We start from the raw sequence: 17,704 nt of genomic DNA, 5'->3' as shown, positions 1-17,704 counted from the left end.
CGATGAGCTGAAGAGCCCAGCCGCAGCAGATCGCGGGACAGGGGGTGGCAACAGGGCGGGTCTATCAAAATGAATTGCCTAGAAGGCAGCTGCCAAAAACCTGATGACAGCACCGCAGGCAAACGGCAACGACAACAACACGCGACATTTGCAATGACATTTTCGAAAATTTGGCAATTTCCACGATGATTCCATCGACCAGGCAACAACAACAACAACAGCAACAACGACGACAACAACAACAACAGCGCAGCGAACGATGCTAATGGCGCTGCGGGCAACTAACGGCGAGTGCAGAGTGGAAGAGTGGGTAAGGGAAAGAGAGCTATTGCTCAATGTACTTGAACCGCTAACCATAGCGATGCCCTCTCCCTAATAAATGCTAAATCAATTTACTTGCCTTCGCCTAGCCACAAATTGCATTTGAGCCATGACACGAACCCAATTCCAAACAATGTCGAGCCTCATCATACATTGTATGGAAATTGCAACGGCTGCCAACTGTAAGGAGTAATTAGTTTGCGACGGTCAAGAGGACAGTGGAATCTGCAGTCCATTTGGCCACGATATATGAGCGGAAAAGCTCACAATAAATGTCAGCCAAATACTAAAGCCAATTGCCAAAAAGGTAACGTAACAAATGATGACTTTTTATGATCTTGGTAATTTTTAACTGTTTTTATGGTTTTTCTCTTACGCTGAAATAGTTGACTTATAATGTCATATTGAGTGAAATATGCGTCTTAAAACGCATTAAACACAATTTTCGTTTCAATGATCATCCCATTTCACAGTGGTAGAAAGTACTGCATAGAGCCCAGACTGTTCCTAAGTATTTCAAAGCACTTAATGTCGGGAAATCCCAAATGTCTGTAGTATTTGTGTATGCCTGCCAAACGTCAGTAACTTAATTACTCAGTAGAAAAATAGGTAAAGTACCTAGCTGCTGGTATCATAACGAAAAGTTCCTATTCCAACCTAGACTCAAACAGTTTTACAAACTGTGCCAGCTTCTGCCCTAAAACTATTTAAGCTGACATCAATCATTTTCGCAATATGCCAGGCGTAATTAATGGCCACAAAGATGGGGCTAATGCTTGTCCACAATTACCTTTATCTATGCGCCAATCCTTAAAGTTGGCCTAATGCAAATGGTATTGGCCACATTAATTTACTCATTGATGCTGCGGCAAAAGCGGCGACAACGTTGCGAATATTGTTAATGTTGCTGCGGCTTTGTTTGCCATTAACGCAAATATTGATAAATTGTTTGTGCGCATGTATGTGTGTGTGTGTGAGTGTGTTTGTGTTTGCCGTCTTGTGTTGTGTATCTTGTGGTTGGCCCACATTGACGCCGGCGCCGTGGCCCAGTGCAAATAAATACAACGGAGCTTCTCTATTTGCACGGTTTTGGCCGAAGCCGCAGATACGCTTGATGACTACAGAGGGGGGCGCGTTGAGCGGGGCTGGGCTGCAGCTTTCTAATGGCGGCGCCGCCTTTTGCACAGTTTGTTGATTTTTGTGGTTAAGGCTAAAAATGTTTTTATTGCGCATGAAATTGGCCAAAACAACAACACGTTAAGTCCGAACTCTAAAAAAAAACAACAACGCACGCTTTGTATTTCGTCTCTCTCCCTCTCTCTCTCTCGCGATTGTGCACTTGTTTTTTCGCCGCACTTTTCAACTCGGCTCTCGCGGCTCGTTTGTTTGTTTGTGTTGCGCGCACGTTTGCGTCTCGCGAAAGACTGACGCGGCGTCTGCTGCGCGCAAGCTGCGCGGCCATTTTCGCCGCTGCGGCTGCGCAGCGCTGAGGCTGGCGTTGACGTCGCTTCAGACTACGCTCTGCCGCTGCTTTGTTTTTTTCACTGCCAAGCATTTTAACAGTCTCGCGCCCACCCCTTCCCTTTGGCGCTTGTGCTTAAGGTTAACAAAATTACATGCAACAGTTGCCACAGCAACAGCAGCAACAACAACAACAGCAACAATGAAGTAATTTTTGTACTTGGGCCTACAAAATTTCTCAAGTCTTACGTTGATTTTGTTTCATTTTGCCACCGCGTACCTTTAATGCAATTTTTGAACTTTAGCGCGACATATTTTTTTAATATATTTTTGTTTATGTTTTTTCTCATGTTTTTTTTTGTTGTTGACTTGTAATTGTATTTGTTGCATTAATTGAGTTTCGCTTGCGGGGCACAATTGAAAAGTAAAAGTAATTTAGAGCTCAATTAAACCAGCGCAACTGCTAACTTTTGCCCATTAAAATGAACTCTTAACACTTTTGGGAATTGGCAACAACAGCAACAGCCGAAAGTCGCACGTGTTGCCGCAAAGTTGCGATTTTCGAGCACTCAAAACAAATTTAAGCCGACATGTGACTGACCCCACTAAGTGAAAGGTTGATCAAAACTGTTGCCATTTGCGTGGCAACTGAGAGTACAATCAGACCCCAGAATTAAGCTGTAAATGATTCAGTTTTTGGGGCTCAGGTGTCAGTCTTGAAATGCATAAATAATGTGCTCTTTTAAAAAATATCTGAAACTTGTTTTAACTCTAAATTTATTGAGGCAGTTAAGAGATTTTAAAATTGATCATTTTATGGGCTGGTTGTGCTGAGTTGATTGTACCTATACTACAGTAGATCTTGCTAATGGAATACAAAAATTGTACTAAAAATTACAACAATTAACTATTAAAACTGTATCTTCAAATCCCTTAATCTTTTATATTTACAATTACTCTCAAAACTCAATCAAAAGGTTTATTTTTCACATGAGCAAATCATATTTAAAATAATATTACCATAACCTTTTAACTGCTTCTATTTATTTAATTTCGAGCCACTGTAATGTCGTAATGCGACAATTACTTAAAAATGAAATGAAATTAAGGTAAAGTCAACAAAAGTTGGCAATGCCAATGGGTCGCTCTGTTAGGTGGCAAGCAATGAACTCGGCTGAACTGTGAGTACAGCAGCAACAACAGCAACAACAAGCGCACACGTTAATTGAACTCTTGACGTGCTGCTGGCTGGTGTTTTGTTTAGCCTTTGCTGGCTAGTTGGCTATTTCGTCATCGGCCAAAGCGTCACCTAGTTAACTGTTATCCGTGAGAGTACGTAAGTGTTTGTGCGCGAGTGGTTTATGCCTGGCCTGGCGCACAGCAACAATGGGAGCGGAAATGCGTTACTCACACAAATGCAATTGCCGGCACATGAAGCACACTCCAAAGCTGGAGCACTGCCGGAAGCGAGCGAGTTACTCATAAAAACAGCAGCAACAAATACCAGCTTGCAACACTTAGAGTGTGTGGCACTTGTCTGGGTGTGCGTGAGTGTGTGTGTCTCTCTCGTGTGTCGCCCGCTGAAAAGAGTTTTGGTCTGCAGTGAAGCGTGAATACATCGAAATGACGTAAAACTGAATTACCAAAAGCAGCCGCGAAGCCAACCAAAAAAAATAGCACCCAAAAGGCAAACTCCCCACATAGCTGCCCCTTCCCTTTAAACTTTTTGGTCAGTTTTCCGACTGGAATTCTGCGTGATGTGGGCGAAATGAGTTTAAAATGTTCTGACGTGTGACGATGCATGGAAATGGGATGCAAAGCTTTGGACACGGGTCCCGTGTTGGGGCCAACCCAACAGGTTCGGGTTCGGGTTGGGGTTGGGGTTCCTGTTTTGTGTGCTCCTCTGTTACCATTCGCCTTTTGTTTTCTCAATGCTCTCATTCTCTCTGCTCAGCGACCGTAACCAATGAAATATTCTCTCTTTGGCCCTTTCAGTTTTTAATGCTTGCCACTGGCCACACACGCACAATAGAATTTTTTTGTTTTTAAAAAACATGTCGTTTTTTCCATTCATAGCGAAAAGCGATTTTCGTGTCATAAATTAAGTCAACCGCAACGACCGAAGCTTACTTTTCGTGCAAATATTGTTGGCCAGTTCAGCATTTATTTTCATGTGCGTCATAGAGTCTGGCGGTTGGGGCAGCGCGGCCATCGCTTCCACTCAGATGAAGAGGTTGTCAAGTTAACTGCTGTGCAGCGTGCTAGCCTGCAGGATGCGCCGAGGCAGCGTCTGAAGGAGTGCAACAAAAATAGGAAGCGAAACCGCAAAAGGAAGCCCAGAGCTGGAACGTGTTCGCTGGATGGAGTTTTATGTTTACAAATGAATGCAATGTTGATGCAGAAATAGTATACAACTTTATACAACCTATACAACTATACATCCAAGGCCGGCAGCATGAATATCGGTTAGTTTTTGACAGAGTAATTGAATTCCTGCTCAAGCTTAGGAAATTGTGCTGTCGAATCAAGACCAAAAATGTATTCCCAATGGAAATTGGTTTTGTTTTTACAAAATTAAGGCACTGAAAATCGATTCAAGGTAACTTAAAACTTGATCAAGAGCTGCAGCTGCCTTGGCTGCTTGCTGCTTGCTACTTGCCGTGGCACGTAATGCGTCCAAATGAATATGAATTGTCCAGTGTACAACCAAGACGTACATTTCAACATAAAACTGTAAACCTGAGCAGCGTTTTGTAATTTTAGCTGTGGCTATCAAATAAAATTCGCCCCTTGTGGCGCTTAATGTGCGTACGTGTGGAAATATGTTGTGCATCTCGACACTGTCCAGCTGAGACTGTCTGCTGTCAAGTGCAAAACAGCAGCAGCAACAACAACAATAAGTTGGGGCATAAATGTTAGATGCTGCATACCTTCTAGCGCTGCAGCAAGGGTCAGTCCATTCTGTGATTTGTGGGCAAATAATGCGAGTGTTGTTTATGTGTCTATGCCAAGTAACTGCAAGTATTTTTATTAAAAGAAGCTGAACGAATTTTCCGAAGTGCACATTGCGAATGCAACCGTAAGCCGGAAAGTACTTGCAATGCTCTAACGACACGAATGTTGCGCCAATTTGCATTTGCCATTGAAAGAGTCTTTCTCTCTCTCTAACGCTCCCTTTTAAATTTTGAATGCTAAGCGAATCATGCCGCATGCCACGTCAAGGCTCAACTTGACTACATTTGCCTTTATGCCCTAGTCGGATTGTTCCGCCGCTGCGTTGCCCGCTCCGCATGGCGGTGGACTATGCCGCATTGCCTGGGTAATAGTGCCTAAGGTGTATGTTGCAAGGGCCTGGGCAACTCTTGAATTTTTCAGTTCCGGCAGGCAACTCAGTTTTGACGGCTTTCTGTGCGCGCGTCTTTAATGTGCCAAGAACGAACCGAAGTGGAAAAATCCAATATAACGGCAACTTAAACACACACAACAACAGCAACAACAACTATAATGATAAACACAGCCTCCATTCTATTCTTAACTAGAACAACATCATCAACAACCCTGCTCACAATCTCTGCCTCCCCCTCGACTCTGCTTACTCTTTGCATATGCATAAGAAATGAAACTTTTTACTTTGGGTTTTTTGTTTCCCTGTGGAGTAAATCAGAAGGACGACCAACTTGTTTACCGGTTTTCTGCCATATTCGTTTGTGGTTATATTGCATGTTAACTACATGGGAATATTACATACATTTGGGCCATGCAGCATGGCTTGAAGCCAGCTTCTCAAATTCAAATCTTTGTTGGCAATTTGCTAGTAGTGCTTGAATGTATACACATAAAATACATCAAAATATGAGAAAACAAGTTTACAAATGGCTTAAAAGTGCTTCAGAGTCATCAAGGGCCTCAAGAGCCCTATTAGTTAAATTAAATATCTAAATTATTCAACTAAAGTCGAGTTCAAGTTAGATACGATTTAAAGAAATGCAGCTTAATTCCATTCAAGTAGTTCACATAAGCTACTCGCCCACAGCACCCAATAAAGTTACTCTGTTTGTAAAAATATTTACTCCGGAATTTTTTCAACAAATGTCGACTAAGCTAAGTGAAGTTTCTCCTGCGGCAAAAATGTTTGCTATTTTTTATATATTTATGTTTTTCATATAAATTCACATATGCACAATGTTGTTTTTTTGGTCTATCTGCCCGCCAGCAGCTTGTGAATGTAAACAAGTCAGACAGCCCAATGGAGCGTGTAAGCTATTGCGGCGGGAAGGGTTACGAGGGACTCAAAAATGTATGCAAATATTAAACGGAGCACGTGTGTTAAGCCCCACCCCCAGCTATCTTTGTGTAGAAGTGAACGAGTGTATGCCATCATATTAGTTAAAGTGCATAAGTTTGAAAAGAAATTGATTTAAACTTTGCTGCCAAATGCATTTATATTGTTTTTTTTTTGTCAATTTCCATAAGATCTATAACAATTGGGAAAGGAAATCGCAGCAGATAATCAGACATTGAATAGGAAATGCTTGACAGAAGGGAAGGCAACCCGACAGGAGACGGGCCATATCCTTTTTGGCCTGACATTGACAATATCGTAGTCTAATTACGTGCGCCGCTTGAGCTATAGCTTGCGGGTGTAATTCGTAGCGCCTTTCGCCTCGCGCTTGTGGCATGCAACATAGACTGCCTGCCAATTTGTGTTGTCTGCCTTTAGGCACTGCAAAAATTGCTTTCCTCCATTTTTTTTTATTCTTTGCTGTTGAACGCAGACAATTTGCAACAGCTACTCGTCCTTTTTCCTTCTTTATTAAAGCATTTTTCCTGTCTATTTTTTCTCGTTTCTCTTATTATGCAATTAACTATGAAATTTATATGATGCTTGAGAAAATGTGCGCATCATTATAAACTACAGGCAAATGTAATTATTTGCTATTTCTAGGTCATTTATGTATATATGTATATTCGAAAAAGTTTTTATCCACAACTAATTGGTAAAGTTTCCCGAGGCCTTTTTGGCTCTTCACAGTTCACTCTGTGTTCGGTTTCGCCTGTGTTAAGGGCCTGTCAACATTTGCTATTTTTAAGCTTCATAATTAAATTTGCAAAGTTTCGCAGCAACCAATTGCAGTGGTTGCTATTGTTGTTGTTGTGATTGTAGGCGTTGTTTTGGTTTTTGGCCAAGTACAAACTTTTTAACGAACATCGAAAGTCAAACTTTCAAACATTCACAAGAGTATTTTATGCAAATTCGCTCACACATTCGATAAATTTATTTATACCTTACGACAATTGCCTGCTACAAACATTTCTAAACAACAATTTTCTCACATTTCTTTGCAGGTAAGTTGACACGTAAAACAAAGCTGGGAAAGGTCAAATAGTATACAATGGGTATGCACACACACTCTATATCTCTCTCTTTCTCACTTTCTTTTTCTATCCCACACACACACACACACACACATGTCTCACTTGCACGCACACGTTTAAAGGCATCTCACGACATTTTTATGTCAATTTCAATGAAACTTGTGAAACGTGACTAAATGTCAGGGATCTGTTCCCTTTGAACGCCTCTCACCCAGCCGAACCCACAGCTGAGCCTGTGCCCATCTGTAGTTGTAGATGTATGTGAAATATATGCATAAATCGATTTGTTAATATCGCCCAGCGTCCCGAAAGTAGTCACAAATTTCTTGTCTCTAACATCTTTATGTGCAACACACACAATACACACACTCTACATGCGAGCCCCTCTTCCGCTCCCCACTCTACCCGAATCCCACGCGTCGTTAACAGTCTGTCAATAAAACAAATTTACTGTTCCATGCATGCAATAGTCTTGCTTCCTGCCACCATCCCCAACAATCGCCTTCCACCCCGGCTTCCCGCTCTGTGCACATGCAAATGAGGCAACGCCTGTGCGTATGCAACGCAGCGGATAAAAACTGCCAACTGTGGGGAACACAATTCAATTTGGGAATAAAAATTCAATTTTTGGTCAAAATGTGAGCCGCCTGTTTGTCAGGCTGTTGACGCGTATTGGAACAACTTTTGTGGCGCTTAGTATTACAACATATAAAAAGCACAAATATTAAAAACAAATACATAAATATTGCAGCACATTTAGTGCCCTGTAAGTTCCTAATATTTTAAAATAGCGTAGAATAGACTTGATTTCTGCACCATCCTAAAAGTATGCTATAATTTACAGCTGTGAATCGAAATCGAAGTGAAAACTCACCGATCCGTGGCCAGTCGAATTTTATTAGACTTCTAACAACATGGTAAAAGAAAAACTCCGAATGGAATTAAGTCCTATTTTATGTTAATATTTGGGAATACTCTAAATATTATAAAGAGCAACTATTTTAATTAAAAAAATCCATCAACTTCCCAAATCTAATAGCTCACCAGCCTATGATAGACATGTAAAGTAGCCCCGCGATTTTGTTTAAGCACCAATGTCAACTCAGTTGGCAGCTGCCCCATGCTGTTGTTTGAGCTCCGCCAGTGAGTGGCAGCTGGTAAATCGCTTCCATGATATACTCCAACCCGGCAAATAGTTTTTGTTACGGCAACGCCCCGACCATCTGTGTCAGACCATTTTTCTTTTATATGTGGGCGCCGTTAGTCGTTTTTAATTGCTGTTCTTCTTGCAATTGTGCTCCATATTTGAGAGCCGCCTCTTGTGGCGCCCCAGTTTTGCTGGCATTTCATTAATTGGAAAAATGTTTGAAGCATGCAGGCTCATTTAAGGAATCTTCGTTCCGCAAATCAGTATCGATTTTAAGGCTTGAGCACCCAAAAAATTGACAGGCGCTAATTGTAACAAAGGAAAAAGAATCTCAACGCATTTAATTTGCTTGTCTTTTGTTTTAATTTCGCGCTCGTCGCAGGCTGGGGGCAATTTAATTATAAAGCAGCACGTGTTTTTCAAGAAACCCGTAAAGTTTCCTTTTTTTTTGACTTTTTCACCGTCCAGAAGTTGGCCTGAATATGAACTTGTTTGGGACTTTCCTTTGAAACATTGTGCTTCAAACTTTGTCCGACATTCTGATTTTTCTTTGTCTTGGCCTTGTTGCACACATACAAGCTCGTATGTATGGCCGTTTTTATATTCTTTGTTGTTTTTTAGTCAGATGAAAAGATTTAAAGTGATAACAAAGCGAAAGCCGAAGAAGTTTCGGCTGAAAAACCTAATAAAATTATTTTTAGATTGCAAATATTTTTGTTACGCTTTGTTCTTGATGCAGTCAGGCAAACGAGGTATAAAAACATCTGCGAATTGTCAAAGTTTTAAAGAGTTTAAAAAAAAGTTTAAATTTTGTATACATTTTTCTCTAAAATTGTTAAATTAAACTTTCGCTTCGAACAGCTGGCCATTGCTCTAAGAGCCCTTCTCTGCGCTTCTCACATAATTGAAGTACCTATTGCCAGTAGCTTGCTGACCTCATGATATCAAATCAGCTTTTACAAGGTTTCTCGCCTTGTTACCCCTTTTTGAAGACAAGAACACATAAATTGGTTGACCAAATGGCAACCCCGCCATAAATATTGATGCCCAGTTGTAGCTTATTATATGGAGCTGCCTTTTACACGATTTCCGGCATACGTCATTGACTTTTATGGCCCACAACTGTCGGACGGCAAAATGTCCTCTCAAGTAGCAAGCAGCCACTTTAGCCAACCCCCCCTGCAGACATATGTACATGGTTTATTAGCGCCTGCCCTTGGCTGTAACTTAAGAGTTGACCCAGTAAAAGACGTAGTTTGGACTTACCGCTTGTCCCGCTGGCGCGAGGATGTCGACGTTTGTGACGTTCGAAAGTATCCGTTGCCCATCGTGCCGCCATAGCAGAGGCTGTGACTCTGTCCGGAGCCTATTTTGACGCGCAAAATGTGCCGGATTCAGCGTCAAACCAGTTAAAACCACGTTTCCTCCACGCCGCAGCCAGAGACTTCTTTAGATGTTGATGACGTTGAGCAGCGCCTGCAAGTGGCAGATAATATGCTTGAAAATGCTCTTGCCAAAGTTAGCGCAATTAATTTAACTTGAGGCAACTCTCAATACACATGAGCTGCATACGCGAAGGGTATTCAAGTCTGTGGCTCGTATAATGGGAGCTCAAGTGAGGCCCCTACACGCCGCAAGCGGGGCACAACACTTGAGGCAATAACAAGCTGTAGCGCCCGCTGCCACCAAAGTTCAAAGTGTCCACACCAGCTGAACAGGTGCTTTTCAAGTTTTCTCGAGTTTACACATCGTTGCCTTGTTTTTCACTGGGTCAGCTTGAAGCCAGATATCCAAATGGGATTACATATTGTGTAATTTCCGCTGTGTGCACAGCCTGAAGGCCAAGCACTGGAGAGCTCGCACTCTACAGAGATCGATTATGGGATGCAGCTGCAGCAATTTTTGTGCTACAAATGGAGTACATCCAAAAGGAAATTTCATAAAATCAGTTACGCCATCTAACACAAAAGAGAATAACATGAAGACGAACAGGCTGCACGAAAATGAAGCGAAATAAAAGGAGAATAAAGAAAACATAGCTTAAGAGATAAACTGCGATTTACAAGAGAAAAATGCATGGTGCATGATGTTAGATAAACAAGCTAAAATAACACCTTTAAAAAAGCATGTAGAACTGTGCGGATAATATCAAAGATATATTGGTATATATATATATATATATGTATTTCCATTTATTGGATAACACTTATGCTATCAAAGACCTACTGTATAAATGATGTATTGACCCAGCTGCTTTCGCATGCTTGAAAGTCTGAAATCTAAATTGTGTACAAAGCACACAAGCAACAATAAGTTGACCCACACCAAACTTTTCACACATACAGTGGCTGCATTCCATAATGTGCCCTAAAAGAAGTGCAAAAAGCATTGCCTACTTTTGCGCGCAATGGAGTTTTTTTGGGCTTTGTTTACATTTGTTAGCCCGCATGCGGCTGCTGTTAAGTTTATTGTGCAAACTGCGCAATTGCTTTGACTGTTTGTGCAAACACACGCGAGGCGGCAGCAGCAGCAACAGCAGCCCAAGGTAAAGCCCCTTAACACGCGCCAACCGCATTCCTGGGCGAGCATGAAAAGCCAACGCAACTAAAATATTAAAAGCCTAAGCACAACGGATAACACAATAGCCGCTGCGGTTGCCGCGGTTGCACACACACACACAGAGAGAGACACACGCACACGCATAAAAGAAAAAAGTCGTCGCTCTTGTTAAATTTTCCAAAGTGCATGCAATTTTTTCGCTTTTCGCACCCCGCTCTGTGGATAACGCAGCCTTTTTAATTAATTAAGTGAACCGAATAGTTTTCTTCTTTTCATCGCAATTACAATTTTAAATTTGCAATTCATTCCCAACTTTTGCCTTGATTTATGTTGCCACAAACTGATTTGAACTTGAAAGCGTCATAAACTGCGATTTATTCAATGGCCACAGCGTTCAAAATCTGGCAACAAATTTATTGCCCCGCATATCATAAATATACAAAAGGGGGGATATATATATATACACACGTATATTTGTCGTATACAGGCGTGCATAAAGGGCGGCATATAAAAGAGAGCCTGCAATTTCATAAATATTTGATTAGCTTAAAGGCATATTTGGAGTTATGTTTTGCTGCTTTGATTTTTTCTATTAAGTTTTGTGTTTTTGCTCAACTCTTGAGTTGCTGTTGCAATTTTGTTGCTCTTAAATTAAAAGCATTTTGAGTGTGTTTTAAGCTTGAAATGGGCTAACGAAGGGCATCGTATAAAATAACTGGTCTTAAACAGACCGAAGTGGTCAGGATAGCAAAGGGCTGTGGGGAAAGTCCAAAGCAAATAGGTTTGGAGCGAGAAAAAAGCCAGTCAAAGCTTTATTATACAAAAGGGAAGTGGATTAATGTACTAAGTGGGGGGGTTAAAGACAAATTGTTTTTCAGGAAATTCTATTAAAGTAAGTGCTTAAGCTAACGAAACAGGCAATTGCATTACATTATAAAGTCAACAAATGCTTAATAAATTGTTTAATTGCCTTAATTTGCAACCATCATATAGCTCTTGTAATTTACGTGACTTATTCAAAATCAGACAACTTTTCAACTTGTCATGCAATCTGTGGCTGACAAAAGCATTCAACTGCCTGCCACACGGCTGCCAACTCCGCCCGTATTTCATCACTCTCTGCATTAATGTCTCGCGTTGTGCGTGTCATTTCCTGGTTTTTGATACAAAAAAAAAAAAAATAATAATAAAAGAAAGATGTCACAGGCCTTTGGTCCTGCCTGCGTCCGGGGCGCGTGTCTTCATCAACATTTTGGGGCCAGTCACAGTTTGGTTTTTTCGCTGCTTTTTAACACATTTACTCGAGTTTGTTGGTGTTTTTTATGTGCATTTTGCGTGGCGTTAACTGCACGTGCCATCAATTTTAACTGCGCTTTTTTTCACTTCTACTGCTGCCTTCCTTCTTTTTATGTGCTGCCCTTTTTTTGTGGGCGCTGTTTGTTTTCTGATTCATTATGCAGAAGAAAAGGTGCCGGCGCAGCAGCTGCTCCTGCACTTTTCGCCTGCCGCTTGCCATTTTCTTTTCTTTTTTTTTTTTTTAATTTTCCCCCTTTCTTTTCTTGTGTATGCCACGCCTCGCCTAACACCTTTTCATGGAAAATTTTAATTTCATTTTACTTATTTTCTGGCACGCCTATTTTTCTTTTTTATATGTTCTCTTTGTGTTTTTTTTTTGCTGTCCTCTGTTGCCAGACGAGGATTTAAGGCGCCTCAATGTGAGCGATTTGAAGGCGCTTCTGCGAGCGCGCGGTCAGAGCGTTACGGGCAAAAAGCAAACACTAATTGAACGCTTACAGAACACAACAACGACAACAACAGCAACCACAACAACAGCAACAGCAACGCCAATTGGTACAACAGGAACAAGTTCCCATTTGTCGTCGCCTGGCTCCATGGAGCAACCTTCTCAGCCGCTGCCGCTCGTAAATTATACTGCCACCAATGCGTCGTCTTCTTCTGCTTCTTCTGCCTGTGGCAACGCTTCGACTTTGTCGCCACACAATGGTAGGTAGCTGCTGGTCAGGAACAAATAGGAGTCGCAGTCCTAAGTCCTGCTCTCAGCGCTTGGTTGCACAATGGAGCCGCAGCAGACTTTACCGTCGAGTCGCGTAATCTCAGCACAAAGCAGTTATCGTGCTGCCACTGCCACACGCCAAGCCCCGCCTCATCAACTAACAGAACTTACCCACTAATAGCTCAAGTTGAGTGTTTGTTGCGCGCTTTTCACTTTGTGTGTGTGTTTCTTTCTTTTATTTATGTTTGTGCTCAATTTAAAGTGTACTTTTAAATATCTTATGCATGCAGTTTTTAAACGCTTCGACTGAGTTTTTATAATTTAATTTAAATGCCCAATCGCTACACACGCACCCACGCACAACATGCAACACAGCCCGAGCTGTTGAACATGTATTCCAAATGAAATCGCCGTCAAATTGCAGAGTGCGGAATTCATAATGATACAGCAGAGCAACAAATTTTGCATACTCAGAGCAGGGGGGGGATTGTAAAGCAAGGACCTGCACAGAAGCCAGAACTCGTGTAATCATGCAACGCTCATACGCCCCGTTGCAACATTGCAAGGCGCGTTGCCGTTAAGTATGCAACACAGTTGCCAAGCTATTTTGATTGCGCGGCACAGATGACAATGTTATAGAGCTGCGCGAAAATGCAAACAATTTGCATATTAGCCGACATGTGACTGAACACGACGCTGAATATATACATATAGGAGGAAAACTTGAAGTGACAACTAGAAAACTTGGGAGAATTTAAATCCAGCTTTTAAACAAGTTTTAAGTCTTTGATCGCAGGATTTTTCTAAAAATAATTTTTTATTAATAACTGAAGCCTACAAAGAAGCCTAAATAGAAACTATAAAAAATTCCAATTTATAAAACCTTACTTCTTAGTATTAACTATCTCTGTAGTGATAATAGAAATTCAACCTTTCTGGGTGTGCACTTATTTTTAAACGTAATGCTATGTAAATAGGTGACCTTTGAATATCCAATTAACTATGTGAAGTTCATTCAAGGTTCAGTTGGCCTAAGCTAGCAAATGCTCTATACTATGCACTGCTATTTAACATCGCGTAGTCAACTTAAATAAGAGTTAATTGCAAGTATACTACGGACACACTCACACTCACACACACGTGCAACGACTACAAAAGCTGACTGGTATAAATTTGTAGGCTGATTGCCGCATTGCATTTCCGCTTGCTTCACTTTGACCTCAATTCCATTGAATGTGTGTGTGTGTGATGTCTATGTCTATGAGAATGTGTGACACTTGTTAACCCTGTGCTTGGCCTGCGGAAACTGCCTATTAAGTTTTGATGAGAGCAAAGCACCAAAAGTTGTGGCAAAGACATGACACGCTCCTACAGGATAACAGGAATTTAATCAATGTTTGCACGCCCCTGCACGCTCTGCGGTTTTTGAGGGGTGTTGAAAACCTCTATGGTTAGTGTTTACTTTGGCAACAACGTTATAACTGGGAACAACAAAATCAGTGACAGGACTCACAACTCGGTTGTGGGTATTTTATGTGTGTGTGTGTTGTGTGCTGTGTATATGTATGCGTCATGCTTCCTGTGGTTAGTTATCTGAGAGCAAATGCCGCTTGCCGCTTGTCAGAGTTTGCAAAATTTAACTTTTTGCGTTGTAGGCAATGCTATCCACATACAAATCAAATAGTGTGTGTGTGTGTGTGTGTGTGTGTGTGTGTTGTGGCAGGCAGCAGCTTTTGTGGGTGATTGCGGCAACGCAATGTGGCAGCACTTTGACACGACAGCAAAACACGAAACAAGTTCATAGAACTTTTTTTCTTTTGGCCATATTCTTTTAATAGTTTAGTTAGTGCTAGTTAGTTGGGCATAGCTTATATCACATATGGTTTATAGCATTCGGGTTTAATTTTTTTTATAGCTTCTTGCCACGTACACTAAAACAACAAAGCACAACGCACAGCCACAGAGTCGTTGTATGTGCGTGCGTGTGTGTGTGTGCGTGAGACTCGACTCGACTCGACTCGACCAGCGATCAACAAACCGAGACACACGTCTGCAAGCGCGAAAATCAGAAAGTTAACTGAAAATTAACACAAAACTCTCAAACTATCAATAATCAAGCAGAAGCCGCAAACAGAAAAAAAAATATATATAGAAAATAAAAGAAGAGAAGTAGAAGGAGAAGGAGAAAAAAAAAAGAAAACATAAAACACACATATAAAATGTGTTTAAAATCCCAAAAAATCAAAGTGCATGAAAATAATAATCACAACAACAGCTAGCAATGAGCGATGGACTTGGGCGCAGTTAGCCAAGCAACAAAACCAACAACAACAACAACAACAGTAATAACAACAACACTAGTTACCCACATTTCAGTGGCGCCGCCGACAACATCAACAACAATAACAACATCTACTGCTTATAGACAGCAACTACAACTTAGACCCAGTAAATGCGCTTAAACTGAGGCAAATCTCTTATTAGAAGCTATTGGGCTGCTGCTTGCATCGCTGGCCACTTGGCGTGTTGCATGTGCCACAGCGAAACATATATATATATATAAATTATGTGTATTAATTTCTATATATATATATAATATATATATTTATATAGCATAGAGGCTTATGCTTTGTGCTACTTCAAAGCTGCTGCACAAAAGCGCAGTCCACACATGCGACAAAGTGAAAACTTCAACACGCACACTCACTATTTTTAGAGGTGTGTGTATGAGTGTGTGTTTAGTGTGTGTTAGTACAGCAACAGCTAATTAAACTGTTGCTGCTGTCATTTGTGCCTCATCTGCTCATTTTTAGCTAGCTACAAATCTTTGCCACATCGCTTGGGGGCAGGCGTCATAGGCGCCATGCCTCAGCGATCAATTCGTACGACTAACTGCATTCAACAACCTTGAGTAGCTCTGCGGGCAATTAATAAAAAAAAAGAAATAAAAAAATACTACAACGCAATCTGACACAAATACTATATAACTATAACTTCTTACAATCATAAGCACTGTTGGGCTAGGTTAGAAACGTTGCCACATCATGACTCGACACTTAACAGAACTTTGTGCCGCAGCTGGCGTTAAAGTAACTAACTCGCAAGCTTCTTGGCAATTTAGTAAAATCCAAAAGTCACTTTTTCTCATTTTTTCGACTAAGATTAATCTCTCTTGTTTGTGATTTTAGGGATTATCAAGTAGTTTATATATATATATATAGATTTATTGATTTTACGTAATTTGTAGATAACTAAAAAAAATTTAAAAAAATGTTAGTAAAGTTGATAAAATACTATTCAAGCTATTGAGAAAACCTTTTAAGGCCCCCTCTGATTTCTCCCACTCTCTTGCCCCACAGAGGATATCAGTCTGGAGTATATCAATGGCATGCCCCATTTAACAGTTCGCCTGCCAAGTCGCAATGAGCTGTGCCAGTTCGCCTTGAAGCCCATCTCGCACACTGTTGGGCATCTGCTGACAATGCTCAGGGAGGAGGATCGGGGCATAGATCGTGCTGCGGTTATCAACAAGCATGGCGTACGCATTGCTTCCTCCTGCACCATTGAACGATTGCTGGACGACGAATTCAGGTAAGTGCCACAATATAAAACCTGCTGCTTATAGCTGACGGAGCTTACTTTTATGGTGGAAATTAATCCACAATCCGCCTATGTCAAGCTAGCGTTTCATGAGGCAGTGCCCTATGGCCTGTTCTTGACTAAATCATTGCCATGAGTTTCAAAAGATGTCTCTCAAGCATCACTACAAATAGTTGGGCCATTCCACAAGTCAATAGAGCCAAGTATCTGGCCATATTGCTAGGATTGCTAGAAAAAAGGAGCCAAATAAACTGCACTGGCTTTTCAAGTCCAATAGAACGCTACATGACTCAAATGTACAAATTCCTTTCCGTTCTCAGCTATGTATATGGGATGCATCTCCGGGGGCGGGCATAAAATAAAATTGTATGCAAAATTGCAAACTTGCGAAGGCTTGTGCGCAACCAAACATTGCATAAGGAGCTGGGACTTCTAGCCTTAATGGCACCACTTAACAAATACATCAGCCCCAACAACGATTCCAACGTCAACTAGAAATCCTCCTGCTATTGTTCATGGATGGTTGCCACTTGTCTGGCGCCTGAGACGCTTAAGTTATATTCAAATTTAAACAGTTACCCCAAGATCCAGCAAACCAAACTTTGTTTCAAAACAAATTTCCATAGACAGTTTAATAGTGTAAAAAAAGTGTGCCAAACAAATATGGACAACTAACTCGTATATTTTTCATGGCAGTATACAAATAAACAATCGCAATTTGGATGTGAAGCCACCGGAACGCGAAAAGATCACGACGGAGAAAATTGACAAGATGGACGATGTGCGCAAGATCATAGCACAGGTGCGCGAAACAATAAATTAGCCGAATGAATTTCACATAAATCCGAGTTTTTGCAGCTCTACGAGGCCTTCAATGTGGGCGAGTATCAGCTGGAGAAGAGCAATCAATTGGCCAGGGAACTGGAAAACCTGCGTTACGAACTGGAGCCGCTAGAGGAGGTTGGTTGACTATTAAACAGAACTAATGGACTAACCCGATTATCATTTGTTTCATACACCAGAAAAAAATGGAGCTGGCCAAAAAAGCTGAGCGCCGAACCAATATGATGACCTGGGTGGGCCTGGGTCTAATGTCCGTGCAGTTCGGCATACTCGCGCGCTTGACCTGGTGGGAATACTCTTGGGATATTATGGAGCCGGTGACCTACTTTGTCACCTACGGCACGACAATGGCCATGTACGCCTACTATTGTGTAACCAAGCGA

At 41.3% G+C, this 17,704-nt stretch overlaps 1 protein-coding gene across 5 annotated transcripts in view; it reads left to right on the top strand.

Moving 5' to 3' along the window:
* MCU (mitochondrial calcium uniporter) overlaps window positions 1-17,704 on the top strand; it is a 43,643-nt gene that overhangs the window by 25,114 nt on the left and 825 nt on the right. For 4 of the 5 annotated variants that reach the window (XM_064688470.1, XM_064688469.1, XM_064688467.1 and 1 more), the window contains 4 exons: window positions 16,238-16,469; window positions 17,175-17,280; window positions 17,337-17,438; window positions 17,501-17,704. In XM_064688470.1, the coding sequence (XP_064544540.1) occupies window positions 16,238-16,469; window positions 17,175-17,280; window positions 17,337-17,438; window positions 17,501-17,704 (644 nt within the window). Of the gene's footprint in view, window positions 1-12,747; window positions 12,869-16,237; window positions 16,470-17,174; window positions 17,281-17,336; window positions 17,439-17,500 lie in introns of those variants that run through there. The other variant, XM_064688468.1, reaches the window with a different exon arrangement.

Source organism: Drosophila montana, unplaced genomic scaffold, assembly GCF_035044405.1.
Source record: "Drosophila montana isolate Dmon_TW-CO22-7 unplaced genomic scaffold, ASM3504440v1 contig_3213_1, whole genome shotgun sequence".
NCBI classification, from domain to species: domain Eukaryota; kingdom Metazoa; phylum Arthropoda; class Insecta; order Diptera; family Drosophilidae; genus Drosophila; species Drosophila montana.
Note: the sequence above shows the minus strand (reverse complement) of the source record. Positions and strands in the feature narration are given on the sequence as shown.